We start from the raw sequence: 19,823 nt of genomic DNA, 5'->3' as shown, positions 1-19,823 counted from the left end.
AGGTGGAGTCTGTTTCTCCAACCCTTGAGACCACTGGCCATGAAACTTGCTCTGGCCAGTGGGAGGTTGGCAGATGTGATGCAAGCAGAGGTATGAAAATTACTTGAGCGTTGGTGTGTGTTCTCCAGATGCTTCTGGGGACCCAGCGACCACGTAGGAAAGGGCCCTGGCCAGCCTGCTGCACGGTGCACACAGCCGAGATGTGTGAGCGCAGCTGGTTCCAGACCATCTAGCCCCAGATGACCACAGAGACCAGCTAAGTAGGCCCTGACTGGAAGGACTGCCTGGCTAACCCACAAAATTGGGGAAAATACTAAGCGTTCCTTCAGGTGACCAAGTATCAGGGCGGGTTGCAAAAACTTACTGCAGTACAACCCAACATGGCCAGATGTTGTGATCTTTTGAAGAGAAACCAGAAGTTCACATTTTTGTGTTGGCTCCAGTTTTGTAAAAAATTTGAATCAGTAGCCAGCATCCAGAAAGCACTCTCTAGGCCAAACAAAACATATCTTCAGGCTGCCCTTGGCCCTTAGGCTGTTGCTTTCTGCACGGAGGCACACGATTTGTTTATACCCACACCAAGTGGTCACTGATATTCTCACCCTTCGTGCCCAGGCTGCTGTGCCTAGGTTAGCCTCAGAAGCCATTTCTTTGTATGGAACACTCACCATACACTTTGAAAGCATCCCTTGGCTGTCTTCCCACATGGAAATGGAAGCTGCTGGTGTTGGCAGTCCTCAAGGAGAAAGTGAAATTTGAGATGGGTCCCCATGGAGGAGGGTGGAAAGGATATTCCTGGCTTTAGGCATGCAAGGGATCAGGCGTGGGTGTGGAGCTGGGAGTGGGATAGTCAGTCCATCAGTTTGGGCCAGAGAAGGGGATTCCTGTAGGGAAAGTGAGGGAGCCAAGGCAGAAGGGAGAGGCCCTAAGGGCTAAGCCGGGGAGTTGACGTTTGATTCTGTGGGCACACCAGGCAGTGTTGTTGACTGAAGGTTTGAGTGAGGTGCATAGGGAAGCAATGATCTGCTGTATTCTGGACATCAGAGTGCCCTATGGGAGGAGAGAAGGAAGGCAGAGAGAGAGACAGAGAGAGGGGATAGTGTTTCTAATGACACGGGAAAACAGACAAGGAGAAGCACTTTGCTTGAAATTTATGGTAACTTCTCTTTACCTTAAGTTTTATAAATTTTCTTCTATATCTAAATAAGACATATTGGCTTTTTTCTCTCTTTGAATTTTTTTTTTGATGTGAACCATTTTTAAAGTCTTTATTGAACTTGTTGGGGCTTCCCTGGTGGCTCAGTGGTAAACCACCCACCTGCCATTACAGGAGACTGGGTTTGCTGTCTTGTCAGGAATATCCTCTGGAGAAGGAAATGGCAACCTGCTCCATTATTCTTGCCTGGGAAATCCCATGGACAGAGAAGTCTGGTGGGCTACAGTCCTTGGGGTCACAAAAGAGTCAGACTCCTGACTTAGATTTAGCAACTAAACAACAGCATTTAACTTGTTACAATATTGTTTCTGCTTTTATGTTTTGTTTTCTTTGGCTGTGAGGCATGTGGGAATCCTAGCTCCCCAAGAAGGAATCAAACCTGCAACCCCTGCATTGGAAGGTGAAGTCTCAGCCAATAGACTGCCAGGAAGATCCCTTGGCATTTCTCAAAGCACGTTTATCAACAGCTTCGGTTTTATCAGGGTTTCTGAACTTAAAGGTATCTGGAGCTTCCAGTTGTTCATTCCACCGGAATTTCTGGACTCCATCTCCCCCTCCCTCCTGGACACCCTCCTCCCTCTTGCCCTGAGGGATTTAAATTATTCATCTTCCTCAGAATGAAGGCTTACAAAGTGGGCAGGGTAGGAGGAGAAAATGTAAAACTCTTACACATGTTTTTAAGTCTTGGGGAGTGGAAAGGAAATGTCATGGCTTTGAGAAAAGGGAAGAAAAAAAAAATCAGGAGAAGTCAATTATTGTCCAAGTGCCATGAAAATACAAAACCTATGAGAAACAGTAGTAAAATGGCCATATTTAGACCAGTGATGTTTTGATCTTGACTGCACATTGGAATCCCCTGGCCGCTTTAAAAGTTCAGCGCTGGGTCCCACCTCCCAGAGAACGATGTAATTGGTCTGGGCTGGAAGATCTTTACAAGCAAACTCTCTGAAGGTGATTATATTGTGCCTGGGAGGTGAGATCTATCGTCCAGGCAGTCAGCGGTGTCTCCCCTAGACTGGGGCTACTGTTTTGAGATATGAAGCCGCTTTTCAGCTTGTCTGGAGGAATGCCTGATATCCAGTCTTCACCATTTTCACAGCAGACATGGGCACTCATATGTGCTAAGTTGGCTCAATTGTTTCCAACTCTTTGCAACCCTATGGACTCTAGTCCACTAGGTTCCTCTGTCCCTGGGATTCTCCAGGCAGGAATACTGAAGTGGGTTTCCATGCCCTCCTGCAGGAGATCTTCCCGGCCCAGGGGTTGAACCCACATCTCTTATGTCTCCTGCATTGGCAGGTGGGTTCTTTACCATGAATGCCACCTGGGTAGTGATTCCCATGTAAACTTGAAAAGTATATGCAGTTTTGGAATGGCATATCTAACATAAGCCGCATTCTTGGGTTGGATGAAAAGTCATTCATTTTACAAGGAGGATACAAATGGGCTTAATACAGGTGAGAATGTTCATGTACCATAACTCTGCCTGTTGAGAGTACTTCTTCCCAAGCACAAATGGGCAGAAGTCATATATACATGGGATGGAGGGAAGGAAGACAAGAAAAACCAGAGGACAGAGCAGATGGAATCCTAAGAAGAGATAAGTATCAGAAACGGAATAGCCATTTAGAATGGGAAAGCTTTGGAACATTAATGTAAGTTAGCTGTTATGAAAGTGTAAGCGTATTTAAAAATGACAGGCATGAGTTTGGCTGGCAAGGGGTCATTTGGATGGGGTGCCACGATGCTTACATATTCAATGCAGGGAGTCTGGGTGGGGTCTGAGGGAGGTAGCCCCAGGGCCCAATTGCCTGAGAAATTACTTTGGCCACTTGATATGAAGAGCCAACTCATTAGAAAAGACCCTGATGCTGGGAAGAATTGAGGGCAGGAGAAGAAGCGGACGTCAGAAGACGAGATAGTTGGATGGCATCACCGACTTAGTGGACATGAGTTTGCACAAATTCCAGGAGATGGTGAAGGACAGAGAAGCCTGGCGTGCTGCAGTCCATGGGGTTGCAGAGTGTTGGACAGACTGAGTGACCGAACAGCAGCAATGTTTTTTTTTTTTTTTCCATTCTCCACCTGGAAGCTGTGTGGATGATTGCCCTCAAATTAGTAGCTGTCAAACTGTTTATATTTGTGGACAAAGGGTTGCCCTGGGACTGGAAAGATTTTTCTTGTATGTGTGTGTGTGGCCGAGTTGTGTGGCATGTGGGATCGTAGTTCCCTGACCAGTGATCTCTAGAGAACTAACCTGAACAGTGAAAGTGTAGAGTCTTAACACTGGGCCACGAGGGAGTTCCCTCATCATTTTAAAAAAAATTAATTAATTAATTTGCAATGGGTCTGAGTTGTGGCACACAGGATCTTTAGTTGTGACATGCAAATTCTTAGTTGCTGCATGTAGAATCTAGTTCCCTGACCAGGGATCAACCCCGGTCTCCTGCATTGGGAGCACATGGTCTTAGCCACTGGTCCATCAGAGAAGTCCCTCCCTCATCATCTTTAAAAATCTCTTAATGTCTTTAAGAGATTTCACTTTAAATATTTTCTTTAAAAAAACTTTGGTATCAGAATTCTTTGCTGTCCCAGTGTGATCTTTTAGGAGCTTAATGGAATTTTCTTAAAATTAATGTGTTCATTAAAAAAAAAATCAACGTTTGCTGATGCCAGCTATTTTAAAACTAAAATATTATAGCTGCCTAAGCATGTCCTGGGGAACTCTAGTGTTCCTGAAGGTTCAAGATATTCCACAGAACAATAATTGATATTAGGTTTTCTGCTGCTGCTGCTGCTAAGTCGCTTCAGTCGTGTCCAACTCTGTGTGACCCCATAGACGGAAGCCCGCCAGGCTCTGCCGTCCCTGGGATTCTCCAGGCAAGAACACTGGAGTGGGTTGCCATTTCCTTCTCCAATGCATGAAAGTGAAAAGTGAAAGTGAAGTCGCTCAGTAAGTGTCTGACTCTTCGTGACCCCATGGACTACAGCCTACCAGGCTCCTCCATCGATGGGATTTTCCAGGCAAGAGTACTGGAGTGGGGTGCCATTGCCTTCTGCGAGGTTTTCTACTAAAATATTTTTTAACTGCATAAAAGAAAATATGTAGTAATTGTTTAACACATTTATATGATGTTTCTTAGGCTTTAATGACCTGTCTTTAAGACCCCTGAGACCCCTGAGAATGCATGTGAATCAGTAGATGTTATATTCTTATAGCAGTTAATTCACCTGTGAGATTATTGTTCCACATCAAATTTTAATCCAAATGTTTTTTGTTGTTGGGGGGGAGGGCAATTTTTAACAACTTCATTGAACTATAATTAATATGCACCAAACCATACATATTTAAAGTCTATAGTTTGAGTCTTGGTGTATGAATGTGCTCAGATGCTGTCATGTCCAACTCTTTGTGAACCCATATTCCGAAGCCGCCAGACTCCTCCGTCCATGGGAGTCTCCAGGCAAGAATACTGGAGTGGGTTGCCATGCTGTCCTCCAGGGGATCTTCCTGACCCAGGGACTGAACCTTCATCTCGTAGGTCTCCTACATTGGCAGGCGGGTTCTTTATTACTAGGGCCACCTGGGAAGCCCAATATGAACGTAGAAATATACCATTTAAGCACATGTATTAATAGATCTATGTGGCTTCCCTGGTGGCTCAGACAGTAAAGAATCTGTTGTATTACCCAGGTGGTTTTCATCTCCTGAGAGCCTGTATTTGAATTCCCGAAAGCTAAGCAGGCTTCTCACTGCCCAGAAAGCACCTGGAGGCAACCAAGCGGCAGCGTTAATGCCGGCTCCTCCCTGCGCGGGTGGGGGCAACGTGGGGGTGGGGGAGAGGAGAAGAGGGCTTTCCTTTCGCACTCAGTACTTACAAACAGAAAACCTAAGTGTCCCTTCTGGCTCTGACTTGTTCTCCCCTTTCTTTCTCCCACTGAGGACCAGGAGCTTCTCCTGGCAGCTGCCTATGTCTCGGACGCCCAGTACAACAGAAACGTTCCGTTTGAGACATCCCCTCAGGCCATCAGGTAATTCAAGTGTTCAACTGTCAACACGTGAAACAGTGTTAAACCTAGAGTCGCCTGTCCTTTAGCACTTCATATTCTTGAAGTTGAACCCAAACTAAAGTCACTGTATCAGCTAATATTTGGAGCAATATTTGGGGTATGGCGCGTAGCGTCCGGCAAACCCCAGTGGTGGTGTTCTTCCACGTTTTAAGAGCACGGTCCTCACAGGTAGGGAAGTGCTCAGCACACATGCTAAGGTCAGATAACCAAGTGACACCCGGGGCAGGGGAGAAGACATCCGCGTGGGAAACGTGGCGTCTTTCTCGCCTGGTTGTCCTCTTAGAGCTTCCCACGTGATAAGAAGACTTTTTCTTTTACTTTCGATTGCCTTTTGATGGGACTCATATATTTGTTCTTTTCATGACAATTCAGCTTTTTCTCCCTACCCCCCTAAAGGTTGAACTAAAACCAAAGATTCAGCTCAGAATAAGAAAAAAAAAATCTTACCATCAGGACTGAGGTGTCAGTACCTCCATAGGCAGCAGCGGATGCCTCATGCCTGGATGCCGTCTGGCAGGTTTGGGGGATACCCCCTACAGGAAGAGAACCGTGTGCCCCAGGATCTCTCTGAGGTCCACTATGCCGAGATGGGCTGATAGCCATTATAAATCAGTTAGGCCCCTGCGCCATGTAATATTAATAATAGGTCACTGACTGAGGGCTTGCTCTGTGTCAGCCCTCCAAAAGGACATCTCAGGGTCCCCAACACCCCACCAGGAGGGTATTCATCCTAGCTTGAGACTGTTAAGAGAATGCACTTTGAGAGCTGGTGACTTTTTTGCTGTGAACATTTTGTAGTGTGAACTCAGTCAAACGCTATCCCTCACTCCTTAGGGTTGAAAGGAGAGCAGTCAGAGCCTGGACTTTGTAGTTTATCTCCCATTCCTCCTCTTCGAATGGGGCATGGGGTAGCTGTTTAACTTCTGCTTCTCGCTTATAACTTCTTCTGTTCTTCTCCGCTCCAGACTTTACCACTTCTATAACCACTGGACGATGCGGGCAGCCACCTACTTCTTCATTTGGGTCAACCTTGCGCTTGCCCTCTTTGAGGAACCAGCCGTGTTCCCGCTCCCTTTCTTGGTAAGCTCTCAGCACAGAATGGCTAATCAGACTTTGTCATAGATGAATTCAGTTGCATTTTTCCCCTCAGATTTTCAGTCCGTATGAATTTGGTTTCATTTTTCTTTCTGGGGGAGGGCTTGGAAGAATTCTGCCTACTCCCCGAGCTGGTGCTTTTCCTCACTAGACATTGGAAACAAAGTGGCGGTTTTGGGTCTTCTATGCCTTCAGTGCAGCTCAGTTGCTCAGTCGTGTCCGACTCTTTGCGACCCCATGAATCGCAGTTCGCCAGGCCTCCCTGTCCATCACCAACTCCCGGAGTTCACTGACACTCACGTCCATCGAGTCGGTGATGCCATCCACCATCTCATCCTCTGTCGTCCCCTTCTCCTCCTGCCCCCAATCCCTCCCAGCATCAGAGTCTTTTCCAATGAGTCAACTCTTCGCATGAGGTGGCCAAAGTACTGGAGTTTCAGCTTTAGCATCATTCCTTCCAAAGAAATCCCAGGGCTGATCTCCTTTAGAATGACAAGGGCACATTGCACAGACAAGTGATGTTTGAAGGCATGTTTACTTAATGTTGAGTAGACAATGTGAGCATATAGTGTAATATGTGTCTTGTACTTGCCACACTTCCAGCTTTTTTCATAGTCATAAGTCATTATTTATAGGTGCTTTGAAGTAAAGCATCAGATTACCGAGCTACTGCAGATGGGTTCCAAGTAATAAATTGATGACCTGCCCACATTAATTCCCGACTGACACTGCTCTCGCCTCTCAGTGTACGTGTGACAGAGACTGTATGACTTGCAAAGCCTAAAATATTTACTGTCTGGTCCTTTGACAGACAACGTTCATTTGACCCTTGCTTTAAAGAATAAGTTTTTCCTGCCTCCCATGAGTCTGCGGGTGACTGGCTCAACTGGGCAGATTTTTCTCTTGGCTGGGTAGTGGGTCTGGTGGGCAGCTGGGGGCTCACAGGGCTGGAGTGCCCCTGCTCTCTCTCGGCCTCTCCCCGTGGCTCAGGCTTCTCCCTATGAATAGGAGTCTAAGAAGGAGCTGCAACCTAACATGCAAGCACCATCAACCTCTGCTCACACCATACTTGCCAAAGCCCAGGTGCCCAGAGCCCATCACATGCCCGAGCCCTGAGTTAGCAGGGGAGGACCCTGCACAGGGAGGTAAAAAATCAGAGTTGTGTTTGTTGGGTGCCATCAAAGTTGGCAATCTTCCATGGGTGCTTCCAAGGTTGGTGGTATCCATTTGATGAGGATGTCACAATTAATGACATCTCTGGGCAGAAAACTTTTAGCCCAGTGTCTGTCAAAACAAACACCAAACCTGAAGAAGCAGAGCTGTGCGTTCACAGACGCGAACAGAGCTGGTTCCCGGCCCCCGCCGCCCGGCGCTGGATGAGGTGCGCTCCCGAGGATCTCTTCTCAGCCCCTTGGCTCTCTTCTGTGTCCCCACCCTGCTGTTTATTATTGCTCACACACAGCTTGGGCTTGGCTATCTGTTCAGCCAGTGTTTGCACTTCATGTCTCTAAAGTCAGATTACGGGGGATGGGTGGGGAGGAGGGGACGACAGAGGATGAGATGGCTGGATGGCATCACTGATTCAATGGACAGGAGTTAGAGCAAACTCTGGAGATAGTGGAGGACAGGGAAGCCTGGCATGCTGCAGTCTGTGGGGTCACGACTTAGTGACTGAACAACAGCAGCATTACCAAGAAAATCTCATCTTGAACCAGGGTGTCCTGGAATGCCCCAGGCCCTTTTGTAAGCCTGGTCTTGACAGTAAGTCTCTATAGCCCCTCAAGGATGAACAGGCTGAGAGCTAGAAAGTTTGAAGGGGCTGCAGCCCTTATCCGAGCCCAGGGCTCATGAGGGCTGGGGTCAGGGGTGGAGAAATTGTGCCACCTGCTGCTTTCAGGGCCCAGAGCCAGCCCCTTCCTCCTTCCCTTGAGAAATTCATTCCCTCCACCCTCACTGAGCTCTTCTCTCCCCACTGATGGAGAGAAGTACTCCTGTTAGGGAGGATTTACTGTCTCCTGGCAACCGCGGGCAAAGGATTAATATGAGTTGCACTCACAGACTGCAAACGCTAGCTGCCTGTGGGAGTTTGGAATTGATACCCGTAGCTCAAGGAGGAGATGGTCAGGACATCGAGGTGGGTCTGGTAGCATCCAGCCAAATCCGGGCAGCAGGGTGGGAGGGCAGTGATCTAAGGAATGATCTGGCATTTCAAAACACATCTCTGGAGCGTTATTATTAGAGACACTGAACTTCTAGATGTCTATTCTGAGTATGAACACGGGGAATTTGAGAGCATAGCAGATGCCCGTTTCTGCCAATCCCTGAGCCCCACTTTTCTGAGGAACGCCTTCTGTGGGTCCTCTGCATGCTGATTTACGCCCCTCCCCGCCCCTTCCAGGAAACCCTGTCAGCTGGGTCATGGGATTTGTGGTTGAGAGGCAGGTTTCGTTTTAAGAGAAAGAAAACATTCCAACCAGCTAAGAATTTTGCTGTAACTTTCAGTAATATTAAGCCGTGTTAGTTGCTCAGTTGTGTCCAACTCTTTGTGACCCCATGAACTGTACCCTCCAGGTTCCTTGTCTGTGGAATTCTTCAGGCAAGAGTACTGGAGTGGGTTGCCATTGCCTCCGCCAGGGGGCCTTCCTGACCCAGGGACTGAACCTGCGTCTTCTGCATTGCAGGCAGATTCTTTACCATCTGAGCCACCAGGGAAGCCCAAGTAAAACTGAGGGACATTGCTCAGCTCACAGGGTGGTGTCAGGGAGTAAGAGAGAATTGAGCCATAGCTCTGTTTTTTTTTGCCACAGGTTACCTCGATAGCAGAAGTGCTCTGTCTAACTGCCTTCTTTGGGAGACTGGTTCACTTTGCGAAAGTCACTCCTCAGAAGGTCTTCTGGAAGGATACAAAAAACATCTGCGTCATGGTAACCATAGTGGTGAGTGCTCATTACAGTGCCTTCCAGAGGCTGTGGTCAAAGGCAGAAAGTATGAAAAGACTCGGTAGGTTTGAGTGGGTTCAGGAAAATGACGGATGCTGGGAGAGCAAGCACCAGCGGCATAACCGCCACAAAACCACAAGGGAAGTGCAAATTGGGCAAAATGTGACGATGTGAGTGTTTTAATGTTTCAAGGGCACTTCCAAATTAAAGGAAAAAGAAACAGAAACTACAGTTTTAAAAAATGTGCTGCAAGGCAGCCTCAGACCAGAGTGCTAGTTCCAAGTCCGGCATATATCCTTCCATTCCTTTTCCCCTGAATTGCATTTACACGTATGAACATGATTGTCTTGTTCCCTGCTGTATATTCATACTTAAGTTCAGGAACATAGTACCTGTATTATATATACCTATAGATAGTATATCTGTATGAATGCTGCTCAGTCATTGCGATTGAAAGATTAATGTATTATTTGACTATTTCTTAGCTTTTTCATAGTTCAGTATAGCATAAAGACCAAATAGATGTTTTTATTTTTTTTAAATAAAAATGCTCAACTTTTCTATGAAAAATATGTGCTGAAAACTGGTGATGGCATCTCCTGAAAGAGGAAGTAAATACCAGCAGATAAGAAAAAATGTTTAACTTGACTAATTAAGAAATACATGTGGGAGGGCATGGTTCTTGAGGGGCTAGCCTACTGTGTTCCCCCTTTTCCTGGAAAAGAAATAAAGCCACTCTTTATACCCCCCCATAAAAGAACTATACATGAAAGCAACAATAAAAGACCGTGCATTTGCCTGTAAAACAATCATAGCAAGATTGAAAACATTTCAGTTCTTTCATCCCTTCAATCTTGTCATCCTTTACTCGAGGGAAGAATCAGTTGTTTTTTCTGGAAGGCTGGTTAGCTATTCCTTTGGAAAAGCCTTTTGTGTGCAAGTGCTTGCTCCCATATTTCCATTCCTGGGAAGAAGGATGTGTTCAAAGATTTATCCACAAGATTGGTCATGGCTGAGCTGTTCTTAGTATTGAAAAATTGGAAACAACTGGATTTCCTGACAATCAGTTCAGTTCAGTTCACTCAGTTGTGTCCGATTCTTTTTGACCCCATGGACTGCAGCACGCCAGGCCTCGCTGTCCATCACCAACTCCCCGAGCTTGCGCAAACTCATGTCCATTGAGTCAGTGATGCCGTCCAACCATCTCATCCTCTGTTGGCCTCTTTTCTTCCTGCCTTCAATCTTTCCCAGCATCAGGGTCTTTTCTAAGGAGTCAGTTCTTTGCATCAGGTGGCCAAAGTATTGGAGCTTCAGCATCAGTCCTTCCACTGAATATTCAGGGTTGATTTCCTTTAAGATTAAGTCGTTTGATCTCCTTGCAGTCCAAGGGACTCTCAAGAATCTTCTCCAACACCACAGTTCAAAAGCATCAATTCTTCAGCACTCATCTTTGTTTATGGTCCAACTCTCTCATCCATACATGACTACTGGAAAGACCATAGCTTTGACTTGATGGACCTTTGTTGGTAAAGTAATGTTTCTGCTTTTTAATATGCTGTCTGGGTTTATAACAAACCCAGGAGCAAATGTCTTTTAATTTCATGGCTGCAGTCACCATCTGCAGTGATTTTGGAGCCCCCCAAAATAAAGTCTGTCACTGTTTCCATTGTCTCTCCATCTATTTCCCACAAAGTGATGGGACCAGATGCCATGATCTTAGTTTTTTGAAGGTTGAGTTTTAAACCAACTTTTTCACTCTCCTCTTTCACTTTCATCAAGAGGCTTTTCAGTTCCTCTTCACTTTCTGCCATAAGGGTGGTATCATCTGCATATCTGAGGTTATTGATATTTCTCCCTGCAGTCTTGGTTCCAACTTGTGCTTCATCCAGCCTGGCATTTCATATGATGTACTCTGCATATAAGTTAAATAACCAGGGTGACAATATACAGCCTTGACGTACTCCTTTCCCAATTTGGAACCAGTCCATTGGTTCTAACTGTTGCTTCTTGACCTGCATACAGATTTTTCAGAAGGCAGGTAAGGTGGTCTGGTATGAAGCAGAAGTAGGTGTTTTTCTGGAACTCTCTTGCTTTTTCGATGAGCCAATGGATATTGGCAATTTGATCTCTGGTTCCTCTGCCTTTTCTAAATCCAGCTTGAACATATGGAAGTTCCCGATTCATGTTCTGTTGGAGCCTGGGTTGGAGAATTTTCAGCATTACTTTGATCACATGTGAGATGAGTGCAATTGTGCAGTAGTTTGAGCATTCTTTGACATTGCCTTTCTTTGGGATTGGAGTGAAAACTGACCTTTTCCAGTCCTGTGGCCACTGCTGAGTTTTCCAAATTTGCTGGCAAATTGAGTGCAGCACTTTTACAGCATTATCTTTTAGGATTTGAAATAGCTCAACTGGAATTCCATCACCTCCAGTAGCTTTGTTCGGAGTGATGCTTCCTAAGGCCCCCTTGACTTCGCAGCTCAGTCTGGCTCTAGGTGAGTGATCACACTGTTGTGGTTATCTGGGTCATTAAGATCTTTTTTTGTATAGTTCTTCTGTGTATTCTGCCATCTCTTTCTTAATATTTTCTGCTTCTATTAGGTCTATCCATACAGTTTCTGTCCTTTATTGTGCCCATCTTTGCATGAAATGTTCCCTTGGTATCCCTAATTTTCTTGAAGAGATCTCTAGTCTTTCCCATTCTATTGTTTTACTTTATTTCTTTGCATTGTTCACTGATGAAGGCTTTCTTATCTCTCCTTGCTATTCTTTGGAACTCTTCATTCAGATGGATATATCTTTCCTTTTCTCCTTTGCCTTTCGCTTCTCTTCTTTTCCTGACAATAGGAGATACATAAAATACGGTACATCCACATCTGTTAAAATGGCCTTATATGCACTTATGTGTCTGTGATCAAGGAGAGATTGCTTCTTGTTTATTAGGTCGAAAAAGCAGGTTACAGTATAGTTGGAACACATCTTTGTTAAAGGAAAAGAAGAAAGAGTGATAGAGCTTCACAGAATAATCTGGAAGGACCCTAGCTAAGGGGTTATGCCAAGTGAGGCAGGGTGACGTATTCTGAAATGCTGCTGTGATGAGAGTGGTCCCGGGCGGTGATTAGCTGAGGGCACTTTATAATTACCATCTCAGCACAGCAGCCAGCCGGCCTCAACCTAGAGTGTCCACTATCTTTTCTCACCCTTCCTCAATTTGTTTTGACTTCCTTCATACATGTGCTGAACTCCCGAAATACACAGAGTTATCTCTCTGGTCTCATTTTTTTAGAAATATCTTCACTTCCTATTATTAAAAAATGAATACAGTGAGTCCGCTACATACAAACCTGCAGCTTGCAGACTTTCAAAGATGTGAGCCTGTGTTCACATGTCCGACCGTGTGAGTGAGGTCATGTGTCTGGTGTACGTTGTCATGTGTGGGCATCTTCTACACGTCGCTGTGCTTTTGTGTACTTTTCTGTACAGGACTGTATAGAGTACATTTGTACGTATCTTTAGTTCAATTCCACGATGTCCATGAGCAATCGTAAAGGCAGCAGGGATGTAACTGGTGCTGCTGTACTTTTCAAGGTACTGTACTCTAAGATTAAAAAGGTTTTTTTTTTTTAAATTTTTTGTGTTTGTTTTATGTAAAGTGTATTTTATGTGAAAAGTATTATAAACCTTTACAACTGTAAAGCTGTTGTTGTTTAGTCACTAAATCATGTCTGACTCTTTTTCAACCCCATGGACTGTAGCCCGCCAGGCTCCTCTGTCCATGGAATTCTCCAGGCAAGAATACTGGAGTAGGGTGCCATTTCCTTCTCTAGGGGATCTTCCCAACCCAGGGATGGAACCTGCATCTCCTGCATTGCAGGCAGATTCTTTACCTCTGAGCCACCAAGGAAGCCCCATTACAGTAAAATATTATAAAGTACTATGTATAATTGGGTACCTAGGCTAACTTTGTTGGACTTACAAACATGCTCTTGGAACATAACACATTCATATATGAGTGTCTTACTGTAAAAGAACTCTCGATCTGAGATGGGACTTATGACAACATCTTCAGTTCAGTCCATAACACAGTATTGCCTGACACAGGAAGGTGGAGGATGAGATGGATGGGAAAACTTAAAAAAAAAAAAGAAAAGAATTGGAAAAGCATGTACGACTTTCATTTGCTGCATGACCCCCTCCTGGGACAGGGTTGGAAGTCCATCCTCATCTCCTAAGACTTCCAGCATGGAGCCTTGACTATGATGGACACGTGGGCACTTTTCAAGCCCAAGTCCGACCCAGTCACCATGCTCCCTTCTTTAGAGCATCCCGAATCCCACCAAGAAAAGCCAAAGTCGGTGTCGGAGGCTCTGTGTCCCTCCCGCCGGAGGTCCTCCTGTCCTAAACCTGCACGGCCATCCCTCCCACGCCACTTCCTCAGAGCCCCACCCTGCACACCCTCAGCCCCTGTCTCATCCAGGTTTCCTCCAGAGAGCTCTGAGCGCCTTCTCTCTCTAGAGCTAGAACAATGTCTTGCATGGAAGAGACACTCCTCAGAGGTGTATGGAGTAAACTGGATGAGGGTGCAGAGTGCCCTGTCCAGGTCTGTCCTGCATCCATAACCAAAAAAGGTCTCACTTCTTCACCTCCATCACCCTTACTTGAAAGACTTTCTGGGCTCCCCAGGCTCTGGGAATAAGACTTATCTTTGTAGCCTGATCCTCAAATTCACCTGCCCTCGGTCTGAGGTCTTATCACTTCCTGCTCCCCTCTGCCCCCACTGCCAGGAATCCTTGCTTCCTGAGCGTCCCTTTGCTGTGTCTGCCTGCCACAGCTCTTGACTGCTCAGAGTTGTATGCTTTTAAAGCTTTTATTTGCTTTAAGATTACATCAAAGGGGACTTCCCTGATGGTCCAGTGGTTAAGAATCTGCCTGCCAATGCAGGGGACCCAGGTTCGATCACTGGTCCGGGAAGATTCCACATAAAGTGGGGCAACTAAATCCATGTGCTTCAGCTACTGAAGCCTGCACGCCCTAGAGCCTGTGCTCTGCAACTAGACAACCCACTGCAGTGAGAAGCCCCCGCACCACGATTAGAGAGTAGCCCTTGCTTGCTGCAACTAGAGAAAGCCTGAGCACGGCAACGAAGTCCCTGTGCAGCCAAAAATTTAAAAATTAATTAACAACAACAGCAAAAGATTGCATCAGGGAGTGCTTCCTCCAGGAAGCCTCCCCAGATACTGTGACCCTGGGTGAGCTGTCCATCCACCCCTGCTGCCCTGGAATAACCCCTCTGACTCCCTCCAGGTGGTGCCCCATGCAGTGGCCAGCTCCAGCCTCTTTCTGAGCCCGTGTTTTCTCTCCCACTGTGATAGAGCTTTCTCAGTCCTCGGTGCCTTGCCTCCGAGGTAGATTATTCTTTTTTAACTTATATTTTTCTAAACTGCTCTGGGTCCTTCTTCCTTTGTCCATCCTCAGGATCACAGACTGACCTTAATAAGGATTGATAAGAATTTTCTGTAATCTGCATATTTTTATCCCATTGTGTGTGTGCATGCTCCGTCTTGTCCAGTTCTTTGCGACCCCGTGGACTGTAGACCAGTAGACTTCAGATTCTCCAGGCAAAGTTGCTGGAGCAGGTTGCCATTTCTTACTCCAGGGGATCTTCCCAACCCAGGGATCGAACCTGCGTCTCTTGCATCTCCCACATTGGCAGGCAGGTTCTTTATCACTGGTGCCGCCTGGGAACTAGGCTAGAAACCTGCCTCATATGTGGAACTGAAGAAAAGTGCCACATGGTGTGGACGCACGTGGTAGGTAGTGCTGGTAACTGCCGAGGCTCTGTTACCAAGCCTCCTGGGTCCAGTCCCAGGCCTGCCCCTCTTGCTGGCTGTGTGACTGGGGCCTCATGATCTCCCTGTCTGTATGTCAAACATTTCCATCCAGGAGTGGTAGCCTCTGCAGGGGCGTGGGATAGTCTATGGAAAGCTTATTAGAGGCCATGGCACATAGTGAACTCTCAGATGACAGCCGCTGTTAATGTTCTGTTATGAAACTGGATTATGCTGTTTATGAATGTGGTTCTTTTCCCATGATATGTCATGGCCTTCCTCCTGGGTCAGTGAGCATGCGTCCGTATGGCACTTCCTCAGTCCTCTAGCAGTACTGACATCTCCGCCCCATGTCTGTCACAGCTGACCTTGATTGATCTGGTCATCTATGGGTCCCTGGAAGCTGTTAACATCCGCGGAGTTCGATGGTCAAGGGCCTTGAGGCCAGTCTTCCTCATTAACTTCCCTGAAAGTCGTCAGGTAAGGATATGATTTAGGATACACAAGAGGGTTTTTTTTTTTACTGAAGTGTAGTTGAATTACAGAGTTGTGTTAATTGTTGCTGTACAATAAAATGACTTAGTTATACATTTGTATGTACATTCTTTTTCGTGTTCTTTTCCATCATGGGTAGGCTGTGAGCACAGTTACCACGGGGTGTTGAGTACAATTCCGTATGCTATACAGTAGGACCTTGTTGTTTATCCATTCTCTGCACACCAGTTTGCCTTCCCTGGTGGCTCAGTGGTAAAGAATCCTCCTGCCAATGCAGGAGACGTGGGTTAGATCCCTGGTTCGGGAAGATCCCTTGGAAAAGGAAATGGCAAGCCACTCCAACATTCTTGCCTGGGAAATCCCTTGAACAGAGGAGCCTGGCGGGCTACTGTCCATGGGGTTGCAAAAGAGTCAGATATGACTTAGCAACTAAAACAACGTATCCCAGTCTGCATCTGCTAAGGAAGTGGGGGTTTTTGTTTTAGCAGAGAATTAGCTGATTGTGTGTAAATGAAACGAAATTTTGTTGTCACAGATCCGAAGGACTTTCCGAAGCATCCGGAACACTCTGCCCGACATCCTCTACGTGTTCCTCTTGTTCCTCTTCAGTATGATGATTTTCTCCCTCATGGCCTTGAAGCTTTTCGGGGACAGGTGAGCAGGCTGCTCTGGAGGTTTCTGCCGGAGAACTCTCCCATGTGTGTGTTCAGCCTGCCAGTGCCAGAGTTGGTCACCAGTGGCTGTCTTCCCCGTTCAGACACTCCAGGAGGGCTCCGGCAAGGGGAAAAGGGTGTCAGAAACCACAGCTTCATTTATGTCTGCGGGGTTTTTTTCACTCTGTCGCTGATTCCTCTTTAGGGATCTCAGGACGGTGGAAGGGTCGCCGTACTTCACCAACATCCTGGACATAGCGTTTGAGCTCTACGTGCTGGTCACCACTGCAAACAGCCCTGACGTCATGTGCGTGAGTCACCAATTCACATCCACTGACATCTGTTCTGTAACAGAGTCCACTTTCTTAAAAGCAACTGTAAGAGAAAAAAATGGCGGTTTTCTGTTTATTCATATTTGTTGTAAAATTTTTATACAGTGTTTTTTTTTTTTTTTTTTTTTTTGGCCACACCATGAGGCATGCAGAGTCTTAGTTCTCCCACCAGGGCTCCCTTACCCTCAGGAATAGAAGCTCAGAGTCTTAACCACTGGACTGCAGGGGAAGTCCCTATGTAAACTTAGATTTAAATCGAGAGGGTAGGCTAGTGCCAACACTTTGCACTCTTCAAAAATTTTATGAGGGACTTCCCCTGCAGTCCAGTGGTTAAGACTCTGAGCTTCCATTGCAGGAGGCACTGGTTTGATCCCTGGTTGGGGAACTGAGATCCTGCATGCTGAACAACATGGCCAAAAAGAAAAAAAATAGGTTAAATTAAAACTAAATTTAGATGACCTTTTAAAAAAAACCAAAAGCAACAGGAGACATCTCTGGAGACATAACTTAAGTATCTGAACTCGATTCTGTTCTGGAAGGTTCTTTGAGTCTTGAGTTGAAACACGTAAGCCATTTTTGTAAAGGAAGCACAGCTTTTCTCCTAAGCATGGATGTGGTTTTCTGGCTAAATGAAGCAGGAAAGAAATGTAAAGGTTAGGAGTTGTCCCCTGCCCCTGTCCCCTAGTGCCAGTTCTCCACACACGTGGACATTATTTAGGAGAAAAGCATCAGGCTCTTTTTCCCCCTGATATCCTGTGTATTATGGATTTGCCATGTTTGTGGAGGTAAGATTATTCAGCAGTGCCCCCTGAGTAGGTGACTCCTGGGTCCTAGAGTGTGGCTGCAGCTCTAACCGCGAATGTCTGCCCGTCTGCTCCCAGAACGCGCTGGGGGAAGGGCGGGCTTCCTGTAGTCCAGTTGTGTGTAAGACCCTCGTGTCAACTTGTCCCAGGTTCCTGCTCGCTCCGAGGCCTGTCTCTAGCAAAAAGTGAGCGAGGTGAAGCTCCTGGCCCTCCTGTTTTTTCTTGGCTCTTTCCCTTGGCGGACTCCCTTAGTGTTCCCTGCTGTACAAAACCCAGTTTCCATGAACGGGGGTGTGAGCATGCATCCTGATTGGTGCCTTTTGTCCCGGCACTGTTATTTTTCAAAATTAGTTTTTATTTATTTTTGGTTATGCTGGGTCTTTGTTGCTGCACTGGGGCTTTCTCTAGTTGTGGCGAGTGGGGTCCGCTCTTCACTGTGGGACCTGGGCTTCTCATCGTGGTGATTTGTCTCGTTGCGGAACACTGGCTCTAGGCTCACGGCTTCCGAAGTTGCAGCACATGGCTTCGGTTGTTGTCCTCCACAGGTTTAGTTGCTCTGTAGCATATGGAATCTTCCTGGGCCAGGTATCGAACCCATGTCCCCTGCATTGCCAGGCGGATTCCTATCCATTGTACTTCCAGGGAAGGCCCCAGTGCCATTGTTAATGGTACTTCTTTCATTCTCATAGTCCGAATGTGGATAGAAAATTATCTGCCTTCCCTGCATCCTGGCAAGGCATTCTGGTACCCCTGAAAAGCCTTGAGTGTAAACCCAGGTCACAGTTCAGATTCTTTCTATAATTCTGGGCAAGTGGATCTCCTTTCTGGGCTTTGATTTTCTCATTGGGAAGGGAGGGAGTGGGATGGGGGCATCTCCCAGATTTTGCCTGCTCTGGAAGTCGGCACCTCTCTAAGGCACTAAGAACTTCAGAAGGCAGGTCTGGAGTGAGCCATTTAGCATGAAGCATGGTGATGGCTTTGAGGCCCCATCACACTGGGGGAGACTTAGACTGAGACAAGGTTTTCCTTGCCCCATGCACGTGGACTGTCCACTTGGGATGTGACCTATGGTCAGCCTTCTATGCACTGTGGACCTAGGGCACGGAAAACCATGACAGGTAGTTATTTCCTTCTAGGATGCCTGCCTACGAGCTCAACTGGTGGTATTCTCTGTACTTTATAACCTACATCATCATCAACACCTACATCTTCATGTCCGTCTTTCTGGCTGTTATCTACAACAACTACAGGAAGCACTTGAAGGTACACGCCTGAGCTGGGCTCCAGCGGGGGTCCGGCACCCGGCCGGGGCGGGAGCAGGGAGGCCAGGGAGCACTGAGGGTACCACGCCTGAGCTGGGCTCCAGCGGAGGTCCGGCACCCGGCTGGGGCGGGAGCAGGGAGGCCAGGGAGCACTGAGGGTACCACGCCTGAGCTGGGCTCCAGCGGGGGTCCGGCACCCAGCCGGGGCGGGAGCAGGGAGGCCAGGGAGCACTGAGGGTACCACGCCTGAGCTGGGCTCCAGCGGGGGTCCGGCACCCAGCCGGGGCGGGAGCAGGGAGGCCAGGGAGCACTGAGGGTAACACGCCTGAGCTGGGCTCCAGCGGGGGTCCGGCACCCGGCCGGGGCGGGAGCAGGGAGGCTGGCCTGTGCACTTGCTAAATGTGTGAACGTGCTCATTTTCCTTTTGCTTTGATGAATCTGAAGATTCACTCGCCTTGCTGAGCGCTGCTGGGCCAGGCAGCTCTTTGTCAGTCTGGTGTGGGTCTGACGGTGTGTCCCAGCTTCAGGGCAGATCCCGGATTTGCTCCTCACTCTTTCTTTTGCTCTTTTTGACCGGGCCACTTGGCATGTGAGATCCTGGTTCCTGACCAGGGCCTGAACCTATAGTGGAAGTGCAGAGTCTTAACCACCCGACCACCAGGGAGGTCCCTTGTCCCTCACTCTTAATGCATCTGATTGTTCATGGCTCCTTGAAGTCTTTTATTCTTTATTTTAGTGCTTTTATTTACTTATTTTTAAATTTTTATTGAGTATTAAAATAAAATCTTTATTTTAGTGTTTTATTTTTAAATTTTTAGTTGATTTACAATGTTGTCTTAGTTTCAGGTGTACAGCAAAGTGATGGAGTTGTACATATACATATATCTACTCTGTTTTACATTCTTTTCCCATATAGGCCATTACAGAGTATTGAGTAGAGTTCCCTGTGCTATACCATAGGTCTATTTCAGTATCTATTTTATATATGGTAGTGGGTATATGTTAATCCCAATCTTCCAATTCATCCCTCCCTGGCATTCCTCCCTGGTAACCATTAGATTGTCTTTTATATCTGTGACTCTATTTCTGTTTTGTAAATACGTTCATTTTTACTATTTTTTTTTTAGAT

General features: G+C 46.7%; 1 protein-coding gene across 4 annotated transcripts in view; it reads left to right on the top strand.

The window, feature by feature from the left end:
• The window catches only part of LOC102391440 (two pore calcium channel protein 2), a 53,191-nt gene that overhangs the window by 4,514 nt on the left and 28,854 nt on the right, over positions 1-19,823 (top strand). For 2 of the 4 annotated variants that reach the window (XM_044925579.2, XM_006059825.4), the window contains exons 2-8: positions 5,160-5,248; positions 6,253-6,367; positions 9,190-9,318; positions 15,513-15,629; positions 16,180-16,298; positions 16,503-16,604; positions 18,569-18,695. In XM_044925579.2, coding sequence (XP_044781514.2) covers positions 5,160-5,248; positions 6,253-6,367; positions 9,190-9,318; positions 15,513-15,629; positions 16,180-16,298; positions 16,503-16,604; positions 18,569-18,695 — 798 coding nt within the window. The remainder of the gene's footprint in view (positions 1-5,159; positions 5,249-6,252; positions 6,368-9,189; positions 9,319-15,512; positions 15,630-16,179; positions 16,299-16,502; positions 16,605-18,568; positions 18,696-19,823) is intronic. The other 2 variants (XM_006059826.4, XM_044925578.2) reach the window with 2 other exon arrangements.

Source organism: Bubalus bubalis, chromosome 12, assembly GCF_019923935.1.
Source record: "Bubalus bubalis isolate 160015118507 breed Murrah chromosome 12, NDDB_SH_1, whole genome shotgun sequence".
In the NCBI taxonomy this organism is placed as follows: Eukaryota; Metazoa; Chordata; class Mammalia; order Artiodactyla; family Bovidae; genus Bubalus; species Bubalus bubalis.
The sequence above is the reverse complement of the archived record's forward strand: the minus strand, read 5'-3'. Positions and strand labels throughout refer to the sequence as shown.